Source organism: Salmo salar, chromosome 09, assembly GCF_965601325.2.
Source record: "Salmo salar chromosome 09, fSalSal1, whole genome shotgun sequence".
Taxonomy (NCBI): Eukaryota; Metazoa; Chordata; class Actinopteri; order Salmoniformes; family Salmonidae; genus Salmo; species Salmo salar.
In genome coordinates, this window is record NC_138299.1 from 154,195,960 (window position 1) to 154,223,563 (window position 27,604).

Genomic DNA, 27,604 nt, shown 5'->3' on the forward strand with positions numbered 1-27,604 from the left:
GCCTAGAACAGAGCCCTGGGGGACACCAGTGGTGAGAGCACGTGGTGCGGAGACAGATTCTCGCCACGCCACCTGGTAGGAGCGACCTGTCAGGTAGGACGCAATCCAAGCGTGGGCCGCGCCGGAGATGCCCAGGTCGGAGAGGGTGGAGAGGAGGATCTGATGGTTCACAGTATCAAAGGCAGCAGATAGGTCTAGGAGGATGAGAGCAGAGGAGAGAGAGTTAGCTTTAGCAGTGCGGAGAGCCTCCGTGACACAGAGAAGAGCAGTCTCAGTTGAATGCCCAGTCTTGAAACCTGACTGATTAGGATCAAGAAGGTCATTCTGAGAGAGATAGCAAGAGAGCTGGCCAAGGACGGCACGTTCAAGAGTTTTGGAGAGAAAGGAAAGAAGGGATACTGGTCTGTAGTTGTTGACATCGGAGGGATCTAGTGTAGGTTTTTTCAGAAGGGGTGCAACTCTCGCTCTCTTGAAGACGGAAGGGACGTAGCCAGCGGTCAAGGATGAGTTGACGAGCGAGGTGAGGTAGGGGAGAAGGTCTCCGGAAATGGTCTGGAGAAGAGAGGAGGGGATAGGGTCAAGTGGGCAGGTTGTTGGGCGGCCGGCCGTCACAAGACGCGAGATTTCATCTGGAGAGAGAGGGGAGAAAGAGGTCAAAGCACAGGGTAGGGCAGTGTGAGCAGGACCAGCGGTGTCGTTTGACTTAGCAAACGAGGATCGGATGTCGTCAACCTTCTTTTCAAAATGGTTGACGAAGTCATCCGCAGAGAGGGAGGAGGGGGGGGGGGGGGGGGAGGAGGATTCAGGAGGGAGGAGAAGGTAGCAAAGAGCTTCCTAGGGTTAGAGGCAGATGCTTGGAGTTTAGAGTGGTAGAAAGTGGCTTTAGCAGCAGAGACAGAAGAGGAAAATGTAGAGAGGAGGGAGTGAAAGGATGCCAGGTCCGCAGGGAGGCGAGTTTTCCTCCATTTCCGCTCGGCTGCCCGGAGCCCTGTTCTGTGAGCTCGCAGTGAGTCGTCGAGCCACGGAGCAGGAGGGGAGGACCGAGCCGGCCTGGAGGATAGGGGACAGAGGAAATCAAAGGATGCAGAGAGGGAGGAGAGGAGGGTTGAGGAGGCAGAATCAGGAGATAGGTTGGAGAAGGTTTGAGCAGAGGGAAGAGATGATAGGATGGAAGAGGAGAGAGTAGCGGGAGAGAGAGAGCGAAAGGTTGGGACGGCGCAATACCATCCGAGTAGGGGCAGAGTGAGAAGTGTTGGATGAGAGCGAGAGGGAAAAGGATACAAGGTAGTGGTCAGAGACTTGGAGGGGAGTTGCAATGAGATTAGTGGAAGAACAGCATCTAGTAAAGATGAGGTCAAGCGTATTGCCTGCCTTGTGAGTAGGGGGGGAAGGTGAGAGGGTGAGGTCAAAAGAGGAGAGGAGTGGAAAGAAGGAGGCAGAGAGGAATGAGTCAAAGGTAGACGTGGGGAGGTTAAAGTCACCCAGAACTGTGAGAGGTGAGCCATCCTCAGGAAAGGAACTTATCAAGGCGTCAAGCTCATTGATGAACTCTCCAAGGGAACCTGGAGGGCGATAAATGATAAGGATGTTAAGCTTGAAAGGGCTGGTAACTGTGACAGCATGGAATTCAAATAAGGAGATAGACAGATGGGTCAGGGGAGAAAGAGAGAATGTCCACTTGGGAGAGATGAGGATTCCAGTGCCACCACCCCGCTGGCTCGATGCTCTAGGGGTATGCGAGAACACGTAGGCAGACGAGGAGAGAGCAGTAGGAGTAGCAGTGTTCTCTGTGGTAATCCATGTTTCCGTCAGCGCCAGGAAGTCTAGGGACTGGAGGGTAGCATAGGCTGAGATGAACTCAGCCTTGTTGGCCGCAGACCGGCAGTTCCAGAGGCTGCAGGAGACCTGGAACTCCACGTGGGTCGTGCTGGGACCACCAGGTTAGAGTGGCAGCGGCCACGCGGTGTGGAGCGTTTGTATGGCCTGTGCAGAGGGGAGAGAACAGGGATAGACAGACACATAGTAGACAAGCTACAGAAGAGGCTACGCTAATGCAAAGGAGATTGGAATGACAAGTGGACTACACGTCTCGAATGTTCATAAAGTTAAGCTTACGTTGCAAAAATCGTATTTACTAAAATGACGAAAATGATACAGTACTGCTGGCTGGTGGAGTAGGCTAGCTAGCAGTAGCTGCGTTGTTGACTTTGAACGTGTAGCTGGCTAGGTAACCTCGATAGTTTCAGTACTACCCCTTGTCATGATACAAAGCAACTTTGTAGCTAGCTAGCTAACATAACACTAATCAAGATGTTCCTTGTAATGTATTTAGTTTCTACAATGCTGCTCGTCGGTAATAGTTGGCTGGGTTAGGAAAAATGGCGTCGCGGGGGACGGAAATAGCTGGCTAGCTGACCTCAATGGCTGGCTAGCTAACCTCGGTAATTACTAGACTACACAATTATCAAGCTATGACAAAGACAACTAAGTAGCTAGCTAGCTAACACTGCACTAGTCAAATCGTTCCGTTGTAAAGTATTAGTATCTACAGCGCTGCTAGTCGGTAACGGTTGGCTAGCTAGCAGTGGGTTAATGATAACTAGGTGTGTTGACTAAATCTGGCGCCGCGTCGCGGCTGGCTAGCTCACCTCGATAATTACTCAGACTACACAATTATCTTAGATACAGAGACAGCAAAGACAACTATGTAGCTGGCTAACTAACACTAACACCACACTAATCAAGTCGTTACGTTGTAATGTAATAGTTTCTGCAGTGCTGCTTGTCGGTAGAAGTTGGCTAGCTAGCAGTGATGACTAGCTAGCTAGCAGCTAGCAGTGTTGACTACGTTAGGATGCCGAAGATAGCTAGCCTCGATATTTACTCTAATTACTCTAAACTACACAATTATCTTTGATACAAAGACGGCTATGTAGCTAGCTAAGAAGAATTGCTCAGATCAAACAAATCAAGCCGTTGTAATGTAGTGAAGTGTAATATTACCTGTGGAGCGAAGCGTAGTGCGACTGCTCGCTCCAAACCGGAAGTACATTTAGGTGATGACTGGTGACACGTATAATGTATCTTTTGTTTGGCGGATGTGTATTTATTTACTGTGTTTTGTGCTGTGTGTCTGTGTTAGATGGGGAATCGGAAGTTTTCAGGGTTGGAGGTGACTCTGACAGTCCTATTCCTGCTGGTGACAACAGCGGCTGTTGCTTTAGTTGTTCTAATGGCTACTGGGGAACCTGCAGTCATCAAAGACGGTGAGAACACACACACACACACACACACACACACACACACACACACACACACACACACACACACACACACACACACACACACACACACACACACACACACACACACACACACACACACACACACACACACACACAACAAAGAAAGGGGACAGGGCTGAGGATAGTAAGGCTTGTTTTGGGGACATAATATGGACATTATGACAGCTGTCACTCCAAATCACAAACAACTTTCTAGAGGAGAGACAATGCCAACCACACAGACACATGCACACAAACACACACACACCAGCACTCTCTCTCTCTTCTTTTCTCTCTCTCTCTCTCTCTCTCTCTCTCTCTCTCTCTCTCTCTCTCTCTCTCTCTCTCTCTCTCTCTCTCTCTCTCTCTCTTCCGGTCACTGCTCATGGTTTTGGTTTGTATATTAGGGATGAGACAGAACCATGCCCCAGTCTGCTTCCACTCATCCTCTCTGCTTGGTCAATGTCATGCCCCAGACAGTCGCTCAAAGGGCCGATACATTAGTAACATCACTTGTATAATTATCCCTACTCCTCACAAAAAAATGTAAACATTTAATTTACTCAATGTCAAGTGAACTCATGAATTCCAGCTTAAGCTGAAATTGGCTGATGCTTATCAGTGGTGGTTTGTGGTTGGTTGTTGGGTCAGTGTTTGGTCAGTAGAAACCTATTTCCTGTATGCTCTGACAGAGACCACAGACATCGTGGATCCAGTATGTCCCGTTATTCCACTGGGGGAGAGAGTTGACTGTTTCCCTGACGCCGGTGCATCTAAGGTATGTTTCCATGGAGACCTGGGTGACCTGGGTCCTCTACACGTCTCATCATTCCTAGAGGATTTACTTTCCCATCATCACTAAACAGGACGTAGATATGAGGAGTACCGAACCCTCCTCCTGGAGAGCTACCCTCCTGCAGGTTTTACATCAAACTCTGATCTAGTCTAGTTATACTCAGTAGCTGCCCTGCAGGACCTTGATTAGCTCAATTAGGACTGTTACAACTTGGTTGGAGCAAAAACCTGCATTCCCAGTAGCTGTCAAGGAGGACCATAGCCATAGCATTATACATGCTGATGATGATGATTCCCTTCCTACACTAGCTGGGGTGTCTGCAGCGAGGCTGTTGTTGGAGTCCATTGGACGAGAGAAACGCTCCATGGTGCTTCTTCTCCACCAATCACGGCTACTCTGTGGTCCGCGAGGAGAAACCCAACAGCTACAGTGAGCTCTACCTCCATCTTCCTCCCCCCATCCACCCTCTTTCCATATCTCTTATTTTCAATCTTTCTCTCTAAGGCGTGATTTCATGTACATATAACATGTACAGCATATTGCTAAACATGATAGACATGATATCACTACCTTATTCACAGTCAGTCCTGACCCTCAGGAAACAGTCTTTGCTCAAATGATAAAATAATTCAAAACGTATCATGCCCTATACTAGAAATTGCTATTGAATTTGCCGTCTTGGATTTCTGCTTTGAACTTTTTTTTCTTTCAATATCTTTGTGCTTGTGATTGGAGGCTTGTCGGCCCTTCTGAAAAAGAAGGCTGCCCCCTCTTTGTTTGGAGAAGACATAGAGGAGCTGACTTTCCACGCTGACATGCAGACAGTGAACCGACTGAGATTCAAGGTACACACACAAACACACACACACTGTCACTTGAAATCCACACCAAAACACACGTCCTGCTGACCCCTGTCCCTGTGTTTTGTCTCCAGATCTCAGATGCCCATAAGAAGCGATTTGAGGTTCCCCATGAGCACATCAAGCCCCCTGCTACCCATCCCTCTGGATCCTTTAACTACGAGGTAGAGCTCACACACAACCCCTTCGGCTTCCAAGTACGCAGGGCAGCCACCAAGAAAGTCCTGTGAGTTTCTGTCTAAATTGTGTCTTTCTGTCAGTCTCAAAAAGTCTCTGTGAAATCCATCAGTCTGTCTGTTACACTCCAACCTTGGTACTAATGCTCTCAAGCCTGTACGTCTGGTTACAGCGTCACACATTTGATCCTCATAGAGGTTCTGTAGACCATGCAGTCACTTCATTAATATGTGTTATTCTGTCAGAACGCCAAAGACACACACACTCGCACGTACACGCACACACGCATGCACACACACACGCACGACACGTTTGTTTTCTGTGTTCCATGTCAATCTCCCTTGGTGACCGTGTGGTTACGTCTGTGTCACTCTGAGCATGCTCAGTCGGTCTGTGTGACATCACAGTCATCATGCCAACTGATTACATCTCCAACCAGCCAAACTAACCATTATAGAGTCTCCCTTTAAAACCATGATTATGACCCATGTTATTTATTTAACCTTTATTTACCTAGGCATGTCAGTTAAGAACAAATTCTTATTTACAATGACAACTTAGGAACACTGGGTTAACTGCCTTGTTCAGGGACAGATTTTTACCTTGTCACCTCTGGGATTTGATCTAGCAACTTTTCGGTTCCTGGCCCAACACTCTAACCACTAGGCTACCTGCCGCCCACTAGGCTATAGTACTGTTATTGCTGCTGGTAAATAGGACTGAGTGACATGTAAATTAATTCACTTTTTACTCCATGTATAAGCCCTACAAATTTCCACTAAACTAATAGCATTAAATGCTGCTGAAAATAGGACTTAATTAGAAGTTAATTTATTAATTTCCTGTGTCTGCTTTTGGTCTATCTGTCAACTACAGAGTCACACATACACCATGTACAGTACAGTACAGGATGGCACCACTTGTTAATGACTGCCCGATTATACCCCTTCCTCAGTGATTTAGCAGATTTCTTTTTTATATAACCACAGTGACAGTGTGTTTAAAGGGTATGACCTTTTGCTTTCCTTTGCCCAATGTGCTTATCAGATGAGTGGCATTTGGCTCACAGAGATAGAAAAATATATTGCTTTATACTGCTTGCTATATTGCACATTACTGGGTAATATTTATTAGATAACTGGGTAATATTTATTATATAACTGGGAAATATTTACTACATAACTGGGTAAAATTCATTACATAACTGGGTTATATTTACTACATAATTGGGTAATATTTAATACACAACTGGGTAATATTTACTAAAATACTCGGTAATATTTAATACATAACTGGGTAATACTTACTAAAATTCTGGGTAATATGTATACATTATTGGGTAGTATTCATTAGAATACTGGGAAATATTTACTACATAACTGGGTAATATTCATCACATAACTGGGTTATATTTACTACCTAACTGGATAATATTTAATACATAACTGGGTAATATTTACTACATTACTGGGTAATATTTACTACATTACTCTGTAATATTTACTACATAACTTGGTAATATTTATCAGATAACTGGGTAATATTTACTACATAACTGGGTAATATTTACTATATTACTGGGTAATATTTACTACACTACTGGGTATTATTTACTACATAACTGGGTAATATGTATTAGATAACTGGGTAATATTTACTACATAACTGGGTAATATTTACTATATTACTGGGTAATATTTACTACATAACTGGGTAATATTTATTACATATACTGGGTAGTATTTACTACATTACTGGGTAATATTTACTACATAACTGGGTAATATTCACTACATTACCGGGTAATATTTACTACATTACTCGGTCATATTTACTTCATAACTGGGTAATATTTACTACATTACTGGGTAATATTTACTACATTACTGGGTACAATTTACTACATTACTGGTTAATATTTACTACATAACTGGGTGATATTTAGTACATAACTGGTAATATTTACTACAATACTGGGTATTATTTACTACATAACTGGGTAATATGTATTAGATAACTGGGTAATATTCACTACATAACTGGGTAATATTTACTATATTACTGGGTAATATTTACTACATAACTGGGTAATATTTATTAGATAACTGGGTAATATTTACTACATTACTGGGTAATATTTTCCTACATAACTGGGTAATATTTACTATAATACAGGGTAATATTTATTACATAACTGGGTAATATTTATTAGATAACTGGGTAATATTTACCACATTACTGGGTAATATTTACTACATTACTGGGTAATATTTACTACATAACTGGGTAATATTTATTAGATAACTGGGTAATATTTACTACATAACTGGGTAATATTTACTACATAACTGAGTAATATTTACTACATAACTGGGTAATATTTATTAGATAACTTTGTAATATTTACTACGTAACTGGGTAATATTTATTAGATAACTTTGTAATATTTACTACATAACTGGGTAATATTTATTAGATAACTTTGTAATATTTACTACGTAACTGGGTAATATTTACTACATAACTGGGTAATATTTACTACGTAACTGGGTAATATTTACTACATAACTGGGTAATATTTACTACATAACTGGTGATACGAGTCTTATCAATATATGTGCTAATAGAACAGTTTAGATGCAGCTCTTCAGATGAAATGAGCAGGTGCATACTAAGAAAGTGAGAGGGGGGGTGGTGAAGGTGGAGAGAAAATCATTGACTGTGTAGAGATAATTGCTATGATATTATCAGCTTCCTCTCTGACTGTTTGACGGTTGTGTTATTTGCCACGGCGATAAAGGGTTTAATAACTAACAAGATTCACTTTAATTTAACCCCTTTACTAATTCTAATCAAACCATTAACTCTCCACTTTTCAACCATTAGATTCAGCAGTGCAGTGTTTAGGTGAGCTGTGGTAGGGTTGTGTTCCTGTTCCTGTCATCCATTAGTCCAATTACCAGGAGTCTAGTCTCTCTAGGTGGACTTCCCTGATGGAGTGTGAGTGTAGAGGTCATTACATCACACTATGATTGATTCCTCATCCTACGGTACTTAGTAGGATGAGAACCCTATCTCTGTCAGGGGAGTTCCTGTACATTGATTTAGTTTAGACTGTAGGTCGCCTAATGGTCTTCCTTTCTTTGTGTCTCGCCAGAGTCAGGATGTTGGCTGATGTTTTTCTCACTGTAATAAAAACATAAAGGTTGTTAAAAGCAAGCGTACTTGCCCTGCACAATGCTTATCATGCACATACACACCACTCAATACATGATACTGCCCTTGATCTGTCTTTGAGCTTTCTTTCTCCCCTCTGTTATTGAGCAAAGAGGCAGAAGGGTAGGACATGTATGTGTTATTAGTAATGTCAGTGGGGTTGAAGCTAAACAGGTCTCATTATGGTGTCTTCTAATGGTCTGTTTGCAGCTAGCTACCTTCTCCCAGTGGGGTTTTCCTCCATAACAATACTGTACTATACAGTTCAATACATACCCTGTGTGTTCTAATGGTCTGTTTGCAGCTAGCTACCTTCTCCCAGTGGGGTTTTCCTCCATAACAATACTGTACTATACAGTTCCATACATACCCTGTGTGTTCTAATACAACAACTCTCTCATCATCTCAACCCCCCCCCCCCCCCCCCCCCCGTTAACACACACACAGGTTTGACACCACAATGGGTCCGCTGGTGTTTGCTGATCAGTACCTGCAGCTGTCTGCCAGACTGCCATCCCATAATATATACGGTCTGGGAGAACACGTCCATCAGAACTACCGTCATGACACCAACTGGAGAACGTGGCCTATCTTCACACGAGATTCATTCCCTAATGGAGTGAGTACTGATATACACACATATACTGTAACACACACACACACACACACTCACTCACTCACTCACTCACTCACTCACTCACTCACTCACTCACTCACTCACTCACTCACTCACTCACTCACTCACTCACTCACTCACTCACTCACTCACTCACTCACTCACACACTCACTCACTCACTCACTCACTCACTCACTCACTCACTCACTCACACACTCACGTCTTACATCGATCATTCTCCAACATCACACAAACAGCATGTATTCTATAAGGAGCACAGCTCAGGGCCTGTCAGCTGCTGTGAACACGGTGTGTGTGTACATTCCTTCCCAAAGGGCGGGTAATTGAATGTCTTGTAAGCTGATTAGTTTGTACCGCCACCCCCTCAGCTTCGATCCATCTCTCTCTCTCTTTCTCTCATCCCTTTCTTTCCTTCATCCCCCAGGGGACACATAACCTCTATGGTCATTATCCCTACTTCCTTTGTCTGGAGGACGAGAGTGGCAAGTCCTTCGGAGTCTTCCTGATGAACAGCAATGCTATGGGTAAAAAAAACAGGAACACATGAATAGTGTTGATCTGACTTGGTCCAGATGTGTCTATGTAACGAATCCAGAGATCAGAATATATCTCATCGCTGTGTGGTTGTGTTTTATGACCTTGCCCAGAGGTGACGCTGCAGCCGGCTCCAGCGGTGACCTACAGAACCATTGGAGGAGTTCTGGACTTCTACATCCTGCTAGGAGACACACCTGAACAGGTGGTCCATGAGTTCCTGGAGGTGAGACAGAGGGTTCAGTTGACTTTTGGTTTCAGTTGATCATGGTTGTCATTTGGAAGTGATAGGCACGAATGCTCTGTGATACAGTGGTACATTTGGAATCAGTATATGTGTATGATACATCTTTCCTTGTGTGTGTGTGTGTGTGTGTGTGTGTGTGTGTGTGTGTGTGTGTGTGTGTGTGTGTGTGTGTGTGTGTGTGTGTGTGTGTGTGTGTGTGTGCGTGTGCGTGTGCGTGTGCGTGTGCGCGTGTCCAGCTGATCGGCAAGCCAATGATTCCTCCATACTGGTCTCTAGGATTCCAGTTGTCTCGTTGGGACTACGGCAGTCTAGATGAAGTCAAGAAAACAGTGGAGAGAAACCGAGCTGTCGACCTGCCATATGTAAGAGCCTTAATGTAGAACTATTGATTCTATAGGGTCACCCACTGGAATGCCATTTAGGAACAAAGTCATTATCTTAGAGCTAGAAACCAGTGCATATGGGAAACTAGAGAACAATGGAAAACCATGAGGTACCAGCGAATCAGAAAGTGATAATCTACTTACAGTATATGTTCAGCAATAACAGAACAGGAGCAACGGATTAGTAAATAACTCCCACCTGCCACAAGTAAGGGAAACATTGCTTCGAAGCTAGGAATCATTAGCAATCAGTTCCACACTGAAAGCTATAAGCAAAGGACTGTAATCCACCTACCACCAGATAGGATTCAGCTGTAGACTAGAGATATGAAATTCTCTATCAGAGCTGGACAGGCAGCAGGGAGCTGACCTTTTGCTCTCTGGGAGAATCCTGTTCCATGTCAAATTGTCAGAGTCTGACGGTCTGCTCTTCAGTCCTTCAGGGGTGTCCTGCAGTCGGGAGACATGTTTACCCTATGAAAACTCATCAGCTCCTAGCCAGGATTAATTTAACCTCCAAGACAATCAAGAGGTCAAATTTTGACACAAACGATCACAAAAAAACTCTGACAAAACAAGCTTACTATTTACTCTTAGATTTTTTTTAATAACCACGTCCTTAATGTTCGCCTTTGACATTAAGATACAGCTGGATGACAGCGGCTATATTGAGGGACATATTTGATAGAGATCAGATAGACCACAGAGGGCATTATCACATTATTCTAATACGTCTGGAACTGATTACCATTAGCAGAGAACTGGCAGGAGCCGGGAACCATCTGTTAGAGTGATACGGCGAGGGACTGCCAAGCCACAGAATCAAGGCCCAGACCAAAAACAGAATGTGCTAACACTCTAGAATCCTCCCAAGGTTCCGCAACACATCAGCCAAGTCACTAGCACTCACATGAAGGCCTGAAACTTGCAGGCATGCCAGCAGGCTTATGCTAAAGAAGATGTGTTTAACTTATGCTAAGATGCAAATATGTGTGAGGGGAATGCATTAAGGTAATGTAAAATATGCTAATATCTGAGCAGATGTGTTTAATTTATGCTAAATTTCAAAAATTTGATTGGATGCATAGTCTCTGAATAATTCTATATCAGTCGTGGAAAAAGTACTCCATTTTTATACTTGATTAAAAGTAAAGATACGTTAATAGAAAATGACTCAAGTAAAAGTTAGTCACCCAGTAAAATACTACTTGAGTAAAAGTCTAAAAGTATTTGGTTTTAAATATATTTAAGTATCAAAGTAAATTGAATTTCTAAAATGTACTTAATACATATCAAAAGTAAAAGTATAAACCATTTCAAATTCCTTATATTAAGCAAACCAGACGGAAATATTTATTTTTTAATTGACAGATAGCCAGGGGCACACCAACACTCACACCAACACTCACACATCATTTACAAACTAAGCATTTGTGTCTAGTGAGTCTGCCAGATCAGAGGCAGTAGGGATGACCAGGGATGTTGTCTTGATAAGTGTGTGAATTGGACCATTTTCCGGGCAAAATGTAATGAGTATTTTTTGTGTGTCAGGGAAAATATACAGAGTAAAAAGCACATTATTTTCTTTAGGAATATAGTGAAGTAAAAGTAAAAGTTGGCAAAAATATAAGTCGTAAAGTAAAGTACAGATACACCAAAAAACTACTTAGGTTGTACTTCAAAGTATTTTTACTTAAGTACTTTACACCACTGTTCCATATGCATTACATTCATACTAAGATGTAAATATGCATTTAAGGGAAAACATTTCAGTCATGGTAAGACATTAATATTTGAAGTTAGGACTTAAAGATAAGATAAGAGTGGACACACTGCACTGCAGTAAACACATGCCAAGGGGCAAAGTATTTACTAAGCTGCTAAGACCATAATATTTAAGTGGCTTTGACTAAATGTATGGAAAACATGCAATGATGCAGACAGTTTGAGTGGCTTGAGTGGTTTGAGACAAATACTGTGTGATTATGACACTAACATTCAACTCCTATAGCCATAATGAATGCACTATTATTCTCTATCTGCTTCTCTTCTCTCCCAGGATATCCAGTATACTGACATTGACTATATGGAAGATAAGAAGGACTTCACTTATGATGAAGTCAATTTCAAAGACCTCCCTCAGTTCGCTGATTACATGCACGAGAAGGGACAGAAATACATTCTCATATTGGTAAGAAACAGACCGTTTTTGAAAAAAATTAATATATGTACATATATATATAAATAAGAATTTGTTTTTAAGTGACTTGCCTTGTTAAATGAAGGTTAAATATATATATATATATATATATATATATATATATATATATATAACCTTCATTTGAAGGTTAAATGAAGGTTAAATATATATATATATATATATATATATATATATATATATATATATATATAACCTTCATTTAACAAGGCAAGTCACTTAAAAACAAATTCTTATTTACAATGACGGCCTAGGAACAGTGGGTTAACTGCCTTGCTCAGGGACAGAACAACAGATTTTACCTTGTCAGTCCTGGGATTCGATCAAGTAACCTTTCAGTTACTGGCCCAATGCTCTAACCTACCGCCTACAGTTGATGTGCTTGACTAGTTTTTGACAACATTTTGTTGGTTCTACAGTAAGCTATGTCACTACAAGTTACAAATGTGCATGTTGAATGAAAACATATTCACATTTCAATAGTAGTGGCAATATTGTAACTTTGCTATTATCTATATGGTTTGAAGTCGCCTAATCTGAGTGTTTTGCTGAGTTTGTTGTTGATAATATATTTGATTATAGCCGTAAAACATGTCGCATTGAATTTGTAAATGTAGTTTGTGAACTCTCCAGATAGGATTCCGAGCAGACTGCGATTTGGCAATACGTCAGGCATATCCCTCGTAGGTCATTACAGTTATCTTGTTGTCTATATTTTCTCTACCTTTGAGGAACTTGAGTTATTATTTAAGTTATTAGAAAAAGCATTAACCGGTATGACTTCCTTGTTCTCCTTGCATATATGCGTGCGTTAGTGATGCATGGGTGGACTCATAGCCGCAGTCCCGGTGTTTCTATCCGCAGTTTAGGGTCATTAAAATGTAACTATTGTGTGGCTGAAGGGCGGGTTGAATAAAGAGAAAACAATACCTTAAAAAATCCATAAATGTACATTTACATTTAAGTCATTTAGCAGACGCTCTTATCCAGAGTGACTTACAAATTGGTGCATTAAACCTTATGATATCCAGTGGAACAACCACTTTACAATAGTGCATCTAAATCTTTTAGGGGGGGGGGTTGGAAGAATTACTTTATCCTATCCCAGGTGTTCCTTAAAGAGGTGGGGTTTCAGGTGTCTCCGGAAGGTGGTGATTGACTCCGCTGTCCTGGCGTCGTGAGGGAGCTTGTTCCACCATAGGGGTGCCAGGGCAGCGAACAGTTTCGACTGGGCTGAGCGGGAACTGTGCTTCCTCAGAGGTAGGGCGGCCAGCAGGCCAGAGGTGGATGAGCGCAGTGCCCTCGTTTGGGTGTAGGGACTGATCAGAGCCTGAAGGTTGATCAGAGCCTACGTTCCCCTCACGGCTCCATAGGCAAGCACCATGGTCTTGTAGCGGATGCGAGCTTCAACTGGAAGCCAGTGGAGAGAGCGGAGGAGCGGGGTGACGTGAGAGAACTTGGGAAGGTTGAACACCAGACGGGCTGCGGCATTCTGGATGAGTTGTAGGGGTTTAATGGCACAGGCAGGGAGCCCAGCCAACAGCGAGTTGCAGTAATCCAGACGGGAGATGACAAGTGCCTGGATTAGGACATGCGCCGCTTCCTGTGTGAGGCAGGGTCGTACTCTGCGAATGTTGTAGAGCATGAACCTACAGGATCGGGTCACCGCCTTGATGTTAGTGGAGAACGACAGGGTGATGTCCAGGGTCACGCCAAGGTTCTTAGCACTCTGGGAGGAGGACACAATGGAGTTGTCAACCGTGATGGCGAGATCATGGAACGGGCAGTCCTTCCCCGGGAGGAAAAGCAGCTCCGTCTTGCCGGGGTTCAGCTTGAGGTGGTGATCCGTCATCCACATTGATATGTCTGCCAGACATGCAGAGATGCGATTCGCCACCTGGTTATCAGAAGGGGGAAAGGAGAAGATTAATTGAGTGTCGTCTGCATAGCAATGATAGGAGAGACCATGTGAGGATATGACAGAGCCAAGTGACTTGGTGTATAGCGAGAATAGGAGAGGGCCTAGAACAGAGCCCTGGGGAACAGCAATGGTGAGAGCATGTGGTGAGGAGAGAGATTCTCGCCACGCCACCTGGTAGGAGCGACCTGTCAGGTAGGACGCAATCCAAGCGTGGGCCGTGCCGGAGATGCCCAACTCGGAGAGGGTGGAGAGGAGGATCTGGTGGTTCACAGTATCAAAGGCAGCAGATAGGTCTAGAAAATAAATGAATCATAAATGTATCATTCTTGTGCAATTTATATCTATAGGCTACATTCAGGCTTTTCTTTCATTATTTTAGGCTATCTGGTATTAGTGTGTAAACCTAAGCTTTAGGTTTAACTGTATGGGCGCCAAATAGCCTACACAGCCAATTGGCAAATAATGCTTTTGTGAACGGGCAGAAGAAGTCAACGTCACAGAGGCAAAAAGGACATTGTCAAAGTTGAATTCAATAATACAAAAGCTGCGAAAGGAGAGTTGAAAATAATGAGAAGGGAGGGACAGAAAAGTAATGTTTGGAAAAGATTTGGTGACGAGGTAAAGAGGATGATAGCAGTGACAGTGTTCCGGCTGTATTAGATGTGATGATTGTGAGGCGCTATACAAATTTGACACAGGACTTCAAATAGGCCTATTGCACGGCGAGGGAACTGTAGCCTACTGTTTAGATGGCTTAAATGGAAACTGAAATCAGGACATTGACTAACCAGAATAAGTCCTTTGATAATTAAAAAAAAAAAAAGGTAAAAAAATGTTTTAGGAAGAAAACAATAACTGATTGGATAAATTGAATGAAGTGCTGCGCATAGACTATGTATGAAGGGTCTACTTTCACAGTGAATACATTTGTTTATACGTTTGTGCGAATTAATTGAACATCGCCAAATGCATTATTAAAAAAGATTTAGCCTCTTGAATAACAGACAAACTGGGGTAATAAATACATAACCAATGTTCTCTAGTGATAATAGTCCCGTGCGAATAGGGATTATAGCCTTCATTTTTGTATATTTTTTTACCGTGCTTTAAATTGTTTAACCGACCAGTAACAAAGAAAGCTCCAAACCTCTTTGCCAACAGCTTATTTTCAGTTCTCCCCTCCCCACTCAAACCACTCCCAGACAGTCCTAGCAAAATGATTGCTTGAGCAATAGTTTTCTGCTATAGAAATGCAATTTCTGCCCATTTTAATTTAAATATAATTGCAGTAAGGTACTTAAGGCTGACCCAGAAATGATAGAGTTGATAGTTAAGTTAAATGCAAAGTGAAAATACTTAGATGGCAAGGGTAGCCTAGTGGTTAGAGTGTTGGACTAGTAACTGAAAGGTTGCAACATCAAATCCCTGAGCTGACAATGTAAAAATCTGTCATTCTGCCCCTGAACAAGGCAGTTAACCCACTGTTCCTTGGCCATCATTGAAAATAAGAATTTGTTCTTAACTGACTTGCCTAGTAAAATAAAAAATGTGTTTTATTTGGTCCCGGGCATATGAAAGGGAAAGGAAAGGAGTGACTGGAGTGAAATGATGACTCCTGTACTTCCTTCCTGTGCCTAGGCCTGAGACACGGTAGTCTACCCTATGACAAAATGTGATACACGCGACCATTCTAATCGTTTCTCACATATCAAGGCTCATTCCCTCTATAATAGCCTGTTGTGAGTAGGCTTATTTTTAAATGTTTTTGTTGAGTTTAGTGCAGTTTTGCCAAAGAAAATGTTGTCATAATGTTTCCACTGATTGGCTCTGGGATTCAAACCAGCGACCTTTCGGTATGAAGAATATCATGTAAAAGGCTGTGTTATTGTCTTTCAGGACCCGGCAATAGCCATCAGTAGGAGGATCAACGGGCCGTATGAGGCCTATGACCGAGGAACACAGAAGAACGCTTGGGTGACTGAAGCTGATGGGATAACACCTCTATTGGGAGAGGTAGGTGGGAAGGGAAAACCTAATCAGTTATACAACTGAATACATTCAACTGAAATGTGTCTTCCACATTTAACCCAACCCCTCTGAATCACCTTGCTGAATCGGGGATTCAAACCAGCAACCTTTCGGTTACTGGCCCACTGCGAGGCTACGATGGTGGTGGTGGAGGTGGTAGTGGTGGTGGAGGTGGAGGTGGTGATGGTGGTGGTGGTATTGGTGGTGGTGGTGATGGTGGTCTGGTGATGGTGGCGGTGATGGTGGTGGTGGTCTGGTGATGGTGGTGGTGGTGGTGATGGTGGTGGTATTGGTGAAGGTGGTCGTGAAGGTGGTGGTGGAGGTGGTGTTATTGGTGGTGGTGGTGGTGGTATTGGTGGTGGTGGAGGTGGTGGTATTGGTGGTGGTGATGGTGGTGGTGATGGTGGTCGTGAAGGTGGTGGTGGTGGTCGTGAAGGTGGTGGTGGTGGTGGTGGTGGTGGTGGTGGTGGAGGTGGTGGTGGTGGTGGTGATGGTGAGGGTGGTCATGAAGGTTGTGGTGGTGGTGGAGGTGGAGGTGGTGGTGGTGGTGGTATTGGTGGTGGTGATGGTGGTCGTGAAGGTGGTGGTAGTGGTGGTGGTGATGGTGTTGGTGGTCGTGAAGGTGGTGGTGGTGGAGGTGGAGGTGGTGGTGGTGATGGTGAAGGTGGTTGTGAAGGTGGTGGTGGTGGTGGTGGTGGTGGTGGTCGTGAAGGTGGTGGTGGTGGTGGTGGTGGAGGTGGTGGTGGTGATGGTGAAGGAGGTCGTGAAGGTGGTGGTGGTGGTGGTGGTGGTGGTGATGTGCATGTGCGTGTGTCTGTGGGTGCTTGAGTGCGTGTGAGAGAGAGAGGCAGGCTAGTGTTGTTTTGAAATGATCAATCCCACTTTGTGTTGGCTGTGTGTGTAGAGAGAGACAGAGAGCGTTTACAAATGTCTATGGAGCAGATCATATCTCATGGGTTAATGATGATTTTTACCCACACGATTAAGCCTGGCCCAGCTAATGGTATTATACCAGGTCAAACAGATGCATTGATTCTACATTCGTGTTTAATCTCAAACTGTTCTGCATCACAGATGGTGTGCTCCGAGTGTTAGCACAGACTGCTCTTACTTACACCAAGTGTGTGTGTGTGTGTGTGTGTGTGTGTGTGTGTGTGTGTGTGTGTGTGTGTGTGTGTGTGTGTGTGTGTGTGTGTGTGTGTGTGTGTGTGTGTGTGTGTGTGTGTGTGTGTGTGTGTGTTCTGCCTCACTGAGTGTGCTTATAAACACAATAGAGGCAGCTGATGAGAAATGGTCTAGATAGTGGGATGCTAGCCGTAGTGGAGCATGCAAAGACATGCAGCTATGTATTATGACGCTAAGAGTTAAGGGCTGGTGTAGGTAAGGTATTTATTATGGCACTGAGAGTTAAGGGCTGGTGTAGGTAAGGTATGTATTATGACACTGAGAGTTAAGGGCTGGTGTAGGTAAGGTATTTATTATGGCACTGGGCTGGTGTAGGTAAGGTATTTATTATGGCACTGGGCTGGTGTAGGTAAGGTATTTATTATGGCACTGAGAGTTAAGGGCTGGTGTAGGTAAGGTATTTATTATGGCACTGAGAGTTAAGGGCTGGTGTAGGTAAGGTATTTATTATGGCACTGGGCTGGTGTAGGTAAGGTATTTATTATGGCACTGGGCTGGTGTAGGTAAGGTATTTATTATGGCACTGAGAGTTAAGGGCTGGTGTAGGTAAGGTATTTATTATGGCACTGAGAGTTAAGGGCTGGTGTAGGTAAGGTATTTATTATGGCACTGAGAGTTAAGGGCTGGTGTAGGTAAGGTATTTATTATGGCACTGAGAGTTAAGGGCTGGTGTAGGTAAGGTATGTATTATGACACTGAGAGTTAAGGGCTGGTGTAGGTAAGGTATTTATTATGGCACTGAGAGTTAAGGGCTGGTGTAGGTAAGGTATTTATTATGGCACTGGGCTGGTGTAGGTAAGGTATTTATTATGGCACTGGGCTGGTGTAGGTAAGGTATTTATTATGGCACTGAGAGTTAAGGGCTGGTGTAGGTAAGGTATGTATTATGGCACTGAGAGTTAAGGGCTGGTGTAGGTAAGGTATTTATTATGGCACTGGGAGTTAAGGGCTGGTGTAGGTAAGGTATTTATTATGGCACTGAGAGTTAAGGGCTGGTGTAGGTAAGGTATTTATTATGGCACTGAGAGTTAAGGGCTGGTGTAGGTAAGGTATTTATCATGGCACTGAGAGTTAAGGGCTGGTGTAGGTAAGGTATTTAATATGGCACTGGGCTGGTGTAGGTAAGGTATTTATTATGGCACTGGGCTGGTGTAGGTAAGGTATTTATTATGGCACTGAGAGTTAAGGGCTGGTGTAGGTAAGGTATTTATTATGGCACTGAGAGTTAAGGGCTGGTGTAGGTAAGGTATGTATTATGACACTGAGAGTTAAGGGCTGGTGTAGGTAAGGTATTTATTATGGCACTGAGAGTTAAGGGCTGGTGTAGGTAAGGTATTTATTATGGCACTGAGAGTTAAGGGCTGGTGTAGGTAAGGTATGTATTATGACACTGAGAGTTAAGGGCTGGTGTAGGTAAGGTATTTATTATGGCACTGAGAGTTAAGGGCTGGTGTAGGTAAGGTATTTATTATGGCACTGGGCTGGTGTAGGTAAGGTATTTATTATGGCACTGAGAGTTAAGGGCTGGTGTAGGTAAGGTATGTATTATGGCACTGAGAGTTAAGGGCTGGTGTAGGTAAGGTATTTATTATGGCACTGGGAGTTAAGGGCTGGTGTAGGTAAGGTATTTATTATGGCACTGAGAGTTAAGGGCTGGTGTAGGTAAGGTATTTATTATGGCACTGAGAGTTAAGGGCTGGTGTAGGTAAGGTATTTATCATGGCACTGAGAGTTAAGGGCTGGTGTAGGTAAGGTATTTAATATGGCACTGGGCTGGTGTAGGTAAGGTATTTATTATGGCACTGGGCTGGTGTAGGTAAGGTATTTATTATGGCACTGAGAGTTAAGGGCTGGTGTAGGTAAGGTATTTATTATGGCACTGAGAGTTAAGGGCTGGTGTAGGTAAGGTATTTATTATGGCACTGAGAGTTAAGGGCTGGTGTAGGTAAGGTATGTATTATGACACGGAGAGTTAAGGGCTGGTGTAGGTAAGGTATTTATTATGGCACTGAGAGTTAAGGGCTGGTGTAGGTAAGGTATTTATTATGGCACTGGGCTGGTGTAGGTAAGGTATTTATTATGGCACTGGGCTGGTGTAGGTAAGGTATTTATTATGGCACTGAGAGTTAAGGGCTGGTGTATGTAAGGTATGTATTATGGCACTGAGAGTTAAGGGCTGGTGTAGGTAAGGTATTTATTATGGCACTGAGAGTTAAGGGCTGGTGTAGGTAAGGTATTTATTATGGCACTGGGCTGGTGTAGGTAAGGTATTTATTATGGCACTGGGCTGGTGTAGGTAAGGTATTTATTATGGCACTGAGAGTTAAGGGCTGGTGTAGGTAAGGTATTTATTATGGCACTGAGATTTAAGGGCTGGTGTAGGTAAGGTATTTATTATGGCACTGAGAGTTAAGGGCTGGTGTAGGTAAGGTATTTATCATGGCACTGAGAGTTAAGGGCTGGTGTAGGTAAGGTATTTATTATGGCACTGGGAGTTAAGGGCTGGTGTAGGTAAGGTATTTATTATGGCACTGGGAGTTAAGGGCTGGTGTAGGTAAGGTATTTATTATGGCACTGAGAGTTAAGGGCTGGTGTAGGTAAGGTATTTATTATGGCACTGGGAGTTAAGGGCTGGTGTAGGTAAGGTATTTATTATGGCACTGAGAGTTAAGGGCTGGTGTAGGTAAGGTATTTATTATGGCACTGAGAGTTAAGGGCTGGTGTAGGTAAGGTATTTATTATGACACTGAGAGTTAAGGGCTGGTGTAGGTAAGGTATTTATTATGGCACTGAGAGTTAAGGGCTGGTGTAGGTAAGGTATTTATTATGGCACTGGGCTGGTGTAGGTAAGGTATTTATTATGGCACTGGGCTGGTGTAGGTAAGGTATTTATTATGGCACTGAGAGTTAAGGGCTGGTGTAGGTAAGGTATTTATTATGGCACTGAGAGTTAAGGGCTGGTGTAGGTAAGGTATTTATTATGGCACTGAGAGTTAAGGGCTGGTGTAGGTAAGGTATGTATTATGACACTGAGAGTTAAGGGCTGGTGTAGGTAAGGTATTTATTATGGCACTGAGAGTTAAGGGCTGGTGTAGGTAAGGTATTTATTATGGCACTGGGCTGGTGTAGGTAAGGTATTTATTATGGCACTGGGCTGGTGTAGGTAAGGTATTTATTATGGCACTGAGAGTTAAGGGCTGGTGTAGGTAAGGTATTTATTATGGCACTGAGAGTTAAGGGCTGGTGTAGGTAAGGTATTTATCATGGCACTGAGAGTTAAGGGCTGGTGTAGGTAAGGTATTTAATATGGCACTGGGCTGGTGTAGGTAAGGTATTTATTATGGCACTGGGCTGGTGTAGGTAAGGTATTTATTATGGCACTGGGCTGGTGTAGGTAAGGTATTTATTATGGCACTGAGAGTTAAGGGCTGGTGTAGGTAAGGTATTTATTATGGCACTGAGAGTTAAGGGCTGGTGTAGGTAAGGTATTTATCATGGCACTGAGAGTTAAGGGCTGGTGTAGGTAAGGTATTTAATATGGCACTGGGCTGGTGTAGGTAAGGTATTTATTATGGCACTGAGAGTTAACGGCTGGTGTAGGTAAGGTATTTATTATGGCACTGAGAGTTAAGGGCTGGTGTAGGTAAGGTATTTATTATGGCACTGAGAGTTAAGGGCTGGTGTAGGTAAGGTATGTATTATGACACTGAGAGTTAAGGGCTGGTGTAGGTAAGGTATTTATTATGGCACTGAGAGTTAAGGGCTGGTGTAGGTAAGGTATTTATTATGGCACTGAGAGTTAAGGGCTGGTGTAGGTAAGGTATGTATTATGACACTGAGAGTTAAGGGCTGGTGTAGGTAAGGTATTTATTATGGCACTGAGAGTTAAGGGCTGGTGTAGGTAAGGTATTTATTATGGCACTGGGCTGGTGTAGGTAAGGTATTTATTATGGCACTGGGCTGGTGTAGGTAAGGTATTTATTATGGCACTGAGAGTTAAGGGCTGGTGTAGGTAAGGTATGTATTATGGCACTGAGAGTTAAGGGCTGGTGTAGGTAAGGTATTTATTATGGCACTGGGAGTTAAGGGCTGGTGTAGGTAAGGTATTTATTATGGCACTGAGAGTTAAGGGCTGGTGTAGGTAAGGTATTTATTATGGCACTGAGAGTTAAGGGCTGGTGTAGGTAAGGTATTTATCATGGCACTGAGAGTTAAGGGCTGGTGTAGGTAAGGTATTTAATATGGCACTGGGCTGGTGTAGGTAAGGTATTTATTATGGCACTGGGCTGGTGTAGGTAAGGTATTTATTATGGCACTGAGAGTTAAGGGCTGGTGTAGGTAAGGTATTTATTATGGCACTGAGAGTTAAGGGCTGGTGTAGGTAAGGTATTTATTATGGCACTGAGAGTTAAGGGCTGGTGTAGGTAAGGTATGTATTATGACACTGAGAGTTAAGGGCTGGTGTAGGTAAGGTATTTATTATGGCACTGAGAGTTAAGGGCTGGTGTAGGTAAGGTATTTATTATGGCACTGGGCTGGTGTAGGTAAGGTATTTATTATGGCACTGGGCTGGTGTAGGTAAGGTATTTATTATGGCACTGAGAGTTAAGGGCTGGTGTATGTAAGGTATGTATTATGGCACTGAGAGTTAAGGGCTGGTGTAGGTAAGGTATTTATTATGGCACTGAGATTTAAGGGCTGGTGTAGGTAAGGTATTTATTATGGCACTGAGAGTTAAGGGCTGGTGTAGGTAAGGTATTTATCATGGCACTGAGAGTTAAGGGCTGGTGTAGGTAAGGTATTTATTATGGCACTGGGAGTTAAGGGCTGGTGTAGGTAAGGTATTTATTATGGCACTGGGAGTTAAGGGCTGGTGTAGGTAAGGTATTTATTATGGCACTGAGAGTTAAGGGCTGGTGTAGGTAAGGTATTTATTATGGCACTGGGAGTTAAGGGCTGGTGTAGGTAAGGTATTTATTATGGCACTGAGAGTTAAGGGCTGGTGTAGGTAAGGTATTTATTATGGCACTGAGAGTTAAGGGCTGGTGTAGGTAAGGTATTTATTATGACACTGAGAGTTAAGGGCTGGTGTAGGTAAGGTATTTATTATGGCACTGAGAGTTAAGGGCTGGTGTAGGTAAGGTATTTATTATGGCACTGGGCTGGTGTAGGTAAGGTATTTATTATGGCACTGGGCTGGTGTAGGTAAGGTATTTATTATGGCACTGAGAGTTAAGGGCTGGTGTAGGTAAGGTATTTATTATGGCACTGAGAGTTAAGGGCTGGTGTAGGTAAGGTATTTATTATGGTACTGAGAGTTAAGGGCTGGTGTAGGTAAGGTATGTATTATGACACTGAGAGTTAAGGGCTGGTGTAGGTAAGGTATTTATTATGGCACTGAGAGTTAAGGGCTGGTGTAGGTAAGGTATTTATTATGGCACTGGGCTGGTGTAGGTAAGGTATTTATTATGGCACTGGGCTGGTGTAGGTAAGGTATTTATTATGGCACTGAGAGTTAAGGGCTGGTGTATGTAAGGTATGTATTATGGCACTGAGAGTTAAGGGCTGGTGTAGGTAAGGTATTTATTATGGCACTGAGATTTAAGGGCTGGTGTAGGTAAGGTATTTATTATGGCACTGAGAGTTAAGGGCTGGTGTAGGTAAGGTATTTATCATGGCACTGAGAGTTAAGGGCTGGTGTAGGTAAGGTATTTATTATGGCACTGGGAGTTAAGGGCTGGTGTAGGTAAGGTATTTATTATGGCACTGGGTGTTAAGGGCTGGTGTAGGTAAGGTATTTATTATGGCACTGAGAGTTAAGGGCTGGTGTAGGTAAGGTATTTATTATGGCACTGGGAGTTAAGGGCTGGTGTAGGTAAGGTATTTATTATGGCACTGAGAGTTAAGGGCTGGTGTAGGTAAGGTATTTATTATGACACTGAGAGTTAAGGGCTGGTGTAGGTAAGGTATTTATTATGACACTGAGAGTTAAGGGCTGGTGTAGGTAAGGTATTTATTATGGCACTGAGAGTTAAGGGCTGGTGTAGGTAAGGTATTTATTATGGCACTGAGAGTTAAGGGCTGGTGTAGGTAAGGTATTTATTATGACACTGAGAGTTAAGGGCTGGTGTAGGTAAGGTATTTATTATGGCACTGGGAGTTAAGGGCTGGTGTAGGTAAGGTATTTATTATGGCACTGGGAGTTAAGGGCTGGTGTAGGTAAGGTATTTATTATGGCACTGAGAGTTAAGGGCTGGTGTAGGTAAGGTATGTATTATGACACTGAGAGTTAAGGGCTGGTGTAGGTAAGGTATTTATTATGACACTGAGAGTTAAGGGCTGGTGTAGGTAAGGTATTTATTATGGCACTGAGAGTTAAGGGCTGGTGTAGGTAAGGTATTTATTATGGCACTGAGAGTTAAGGGCTGGTGTAGGTAAGGTATTTATTATGACACTGAGAGTTAAGGGCTGGTGTAGGTAAGGTATTTATTATGGCACTGGGAGTTAAGGGCTGGTGTAGGTAAGGTATTTATTATGGCACTGGGAGTTAAGGGCTGGTGTAGGTAAGGTATTTATTATGGCACTGAGAGTTAAGGGCTGGTGTAGGTAAGGTATTTATTGTGGCGTTGAGGGTTTAGTGCTGGTGTAGGTAAGGTATTTATTATGACACTGAGAGTTAAGGGCTGGTGTAGGTAAGGTATTTATTATGGCACTGGGAGTTAAGGGCTGGTGTAGGTAAGGTATTTATTATGGCACTGAGAGTTAAGGGCTGGTGTAGGTAAGGTATTTATTGTGGCGTTGAGGGTTTAGGGCTGGTGTAGATAACGGCCACAGTAGGTAAGGGTAGGTAACAACACATCTGCCACCCTGATCCTCAACACAGGGGCCCCCAGGGGTGCATGCTCAGTCTCCTCCTGTACTCCTTGTTCAGCCATGACTGCACGGCCAGGTAAGACTCCAACACCATCATTAAGTTTGCCGATGACAGAACAGTGGTATGCCTGATCACCGACTACGACGAGACAGCCTATATGGAGGAGGTCAGAAACCTGGCCGTGTGGTGCCAGGACAACAACCTCTCCCTCAACGTGATCAAGTCAAAGGAGATTGTGGACTTCAGGAAAAAGGGAACCGAGCACGCCCCCATTCTCATCGACGGGGCTGCATTGGAGCAGGTTGAGAGCTTCAAGTTCCTTGGTGTCCACATCACCAACAGACCAACATGGTCCAAGCACACCAAGACAGTCGTGAAGAGGGCACGACAAAACCTATTCCCCCTCAGGAGACTGAAAATATTTGGCATGCGTCATCAGATCCTCAAAAGGTTCTACAGCTGCACCATCGAGAGCAGCCAGATTGGTTGCATCACAGCCTGGTATGGCAACTGCTCAGTCTCCGACCACAAGGCACTACAGAGGGTAGTGTGTACGGCCCAGTACATCACTGGGGCCAAGCTTCCTGCCATCCAGGACCTCTAAACCAGGCGGTGTCAGAGGAAGTTCCTAAAAATTGTCAAAGACTCCAACCACCCTAGTCATAGACTGTTCTCTCTGCTACGTCAAGCCGTACCGGAGCACCAAGTCTCGGTCCTAGAGGCTTCTAAACAGCTTCTACCCCCAAGCCATAAGACTCCTGAACACCTAATCAAATGGCTACCCAAACTTTTTGCATTGTCACCCCCCCCCCCCCCCCCCCCCCCCCTTCGATGGCCCCTGTGTTGAGGACCCCTTTTACACTGCTGCTACTCTCTGTTGTTATCATCTATGCATAGTCACTTTAATAACTCTACCTACATGTACATATTACCTCAACTAACCAGTGCCCCCACACATTGACTCTGTACCGGTACCCCCCTGTATATAGTCTCACTATTGTTATTTTACTTCTGCTCTTTAATTACTTGTAACTTTTATTTCTTATTCTTATCCATATTTTTTTTAACTGCATTGTTGGTTAGGGGCTCGTAAGTAAGCATTTCATTGTAAGGTCTACACCTGTTGTATTCGGCGCATATGACTGTTTCAATTTGATTTGATTTGATTAACCCTGACCTTGGAGGCATCACATATCTGCCCAAAAGTTGTTCATATATATCTGCTCCCTTAAGAGGTAAATCGTCATAATTAGGACACGTGTGTGTGTGTGTGTGTGTGTGTGTGTGTGTGTGTGTGTGTGTGTGTGTGTGTGTGTGTGTGTGTATGTGAATGTGTGTGAAAATCATTAATGTTCTCTTTCTGCTTGTTGTAAAGTTGTTAGCGGGGGATAAAAGCTAGCTAGTGTTTTACTGAGGGGAGTGAAGACATCTTGAGATGTAATCTTTACAACCCTGTCATACAAGGTCAGCGAAGACCTAAACCTAATGTACACACGCAGGCATAGCTACAGACACACACACATGCAACCCCCCCCCTTCTCGGAGGATTAATCATTGCTCTCTGTGCATGTCATTAGCAAAGGCTTCAAACTCACAGTCACGTCTCGATATTTATATTGTAGAATCGATTTCTCCTCCCCTCTCTCTCATATGTCCTTCTCTCCCCTCTAAACGTTTCTCTCTCATTTCTACCATCGTTATCCCCTCCTATCCTCTCTCTTTCTCTGCATGTCCTTTGCTCCACTTCTCTCCCTTTCTCTACGTCTAAATCTACTTAGTTTTTCTCTCCTCTCTTCTCTCTCTATACTGTAGGTCTGGCCACATGACTTAGTGTTTCTCTTCTCTCTCTATACTGTAGGTCTGGCCACATGACTTAGTGTTTCTCTTCTCTCTATATACTGTAGATCTGGCCACATGACTTAGTGTTTCTCTCCTCTCTTCTCTCTCTATACTGTAGGTCTGGCCACATGACTTAGTGTTTCTCTTCTCTCTATATACTGTAGGTCTGGCCAGATGACTTAGTGTTTCTCTTCTCTCTATATACTGTAGGTCTGGCCACATGACTCAGTGTTTCTCTTCTCTCTCTATACTGTAGGTCTGGCCACATGACTTAGTGTTTCTCTTCTCTCTCTATACTGTAGGTCTGGCCACATGACTTAGTGTTTCTCTTCTCTCTTCTCTCTCTATAATGTAGGTCTGGCCACATGACTTAGTGTTTCTCTTCTCTCTCTATACTGTAGATCTGGCCACATGACTTAGTGTTTCTCTCCTCTCTTCTCTCTCTATACTGTAGGTCTGGCCATATGACTTAGTGTTTCTCTTCTCTCTATATACTGTAGGTCTGGCCAGATGACTTAGTGTTTCTCTTCTCTCTATATACTGTAGGTCTGGCCAGATGACTTAGTGTTTCTCTTCTCTCTCTATACTGTAGGTCTGGCCACATGACTTAGTGTTTCTCTTCTCTCTCTATACTGTAGGTCTGGCCACATGACTTAGTGTTTCTCTTCTCTCTTCTCTCTCTATACTGTAGGTCTGGCCACATGACTTAGTGTTTCTCTTCTCTCTCTATACTGTAGGTCTGGCCAGATGACTTAGTGTTTCTCTTCTCTCTATATACTGTAGGTCTGGCCAGATGACTTAGTGTTTCTCTTCTCTCTCTATACTGTAGGTCTGGCCACATGACTTAGTGTTTCTCTTCTCTCTCTATACTGTAGGTCTGGCCACATGACTTAGTGTTTCTCTTCTCTCTTCTCTCTCTATACTGTAGGTCTGGCCACATGACTTAGTGTTTCTCTTCTCTCTCTATACTGTAGGTCTGGCCACATGACTTAGTGTTTCTCTCCTCTCTTCTCTCTCTATACTGTAGGTCTGGCCATATGACTTAGTGTTTCTCTTCTCTCTATATACTGTAGGTCTGGCCAGATGACTTAGTGTTTCTCTTCTCTCTATATACTGTAGGTCTGGCCAGATGACTTAGTGTTTCTCTTCTCTCTATATACTGTAGGTCTGGCCACATGACTTAGTGTTTCTCTTCTCTCTCTATACTGTAGGTCTGGCCACATGACTTAGTGTTTCTCTTCTCTCTTCTCTCTCTATACTGTAGGTCTGGCCACATGACTTAGTGTTTCTCTTCTCTCTCTATACTGTAGGTCTGGCCACATGACTTAGTGTTTCTCTTCTCTCTTTTCTCTATATACTGTAGGTCTGGCCACATGACTTAGTGTTTCTCTTCTCTCTCTATAC

The 27,604-nt window shown here is 43.4% G+C and overlaps 2 protein-coding genes across 18 annotated transcripts in view; both read left to right on the forward strand.

The window, feature by feature from the left end:
• The window catches only part of si (sucrase-isomaltase), a 148,448-nt gene that overhangs the window by 45,210 nt on the left and 75,634 nt on the right, over nucleotides 1-27,604 (forward strand). For all 3 annotated transcript variants that reach the window (XM_014215243.3, XM_014215242.3, XM_045724816.2), the window contains exons 2-12: nucleotides 3,143-3,266; nucleotides 3,977-4,062; nucleotides 4,389-4,509; nucleotides 4,816-4,925; nucleotides 5,015-5,166; nucleotides 8,781-8,952; nucleotides 9,396-9,495; nucleotides 9,619-9,731; nucleotides 9,989-10,114; nucleotides 12,195-12,326; nucleotides 16,171-16,287. In XM_014215243.3, coding sequence (XP_014070718.3) covers nucleotides 3,143-3,266; nucleotides 3,977-4,062; nucleotides 4,389-4,509; nucleotides 4,816-4,925; nucleotides 5,015-5,166; nucleotides 8,781-8,952; nucleotides 9,396-9,495; nucleotides 9,619-9,731; nucleotides 9,989-10,114; nucleotides 12,195-12,326; nucleotides 16,171-16,287 — 1,353 coding nt within the window. The remainder of the gene's footprint in view (nucleotides 1-3,142; nucleotides 3,267-3,976; nucleotides 4,063-4,388; nucleotides 4,510-4,815; nucleotides 4,926-5,014; nucleotides 5,167-8,780; nucleotides 8,953-9,395; nucleotides 9,496-9,618; nucleotides 9,732-9,988; nucleotides 10,115-12,194; nucleotides 12,327-16,170; nucleotides 16,288-27,604) is intronic.
• Nucleotides 17,100-25,149, forward strand: LOC145858091 (uncharacterized). Of its 15 annotated transcripts, none has more exons than XM_082956452.1 (2): nucleotides 17,100-22,975; nucleotides 23,492-25,149. In XM_082956452.1, the coding sequence occupies exon 2, from the start codon at nucleotides 24,519-24,521 to the stop codon at nucleotides 24,963-24,965; it is 447 nt and encodes a 148-aa protein (XP_082812578.1). In that variant the 5' UTR covers nucleotides 17,100-22,975; nucleotides 23,492-24,518; the 3' UTR covers nucleotides 24,966-25,149. The 15 variants fall into 15 exon arrangements, with proteins under 15 accessions (XP_082812578.1, XP_082812580.1, XP_082812582.1 ...); XM_082956454.1 differs by having other exon boundaries at nucleotides 17,100-22,624; nucleotides 22,659-25,149; XM_082956456.1 differs by having other exon boundaries at nucleotides 17,100-22,065; nucleotides 22,453-25,149.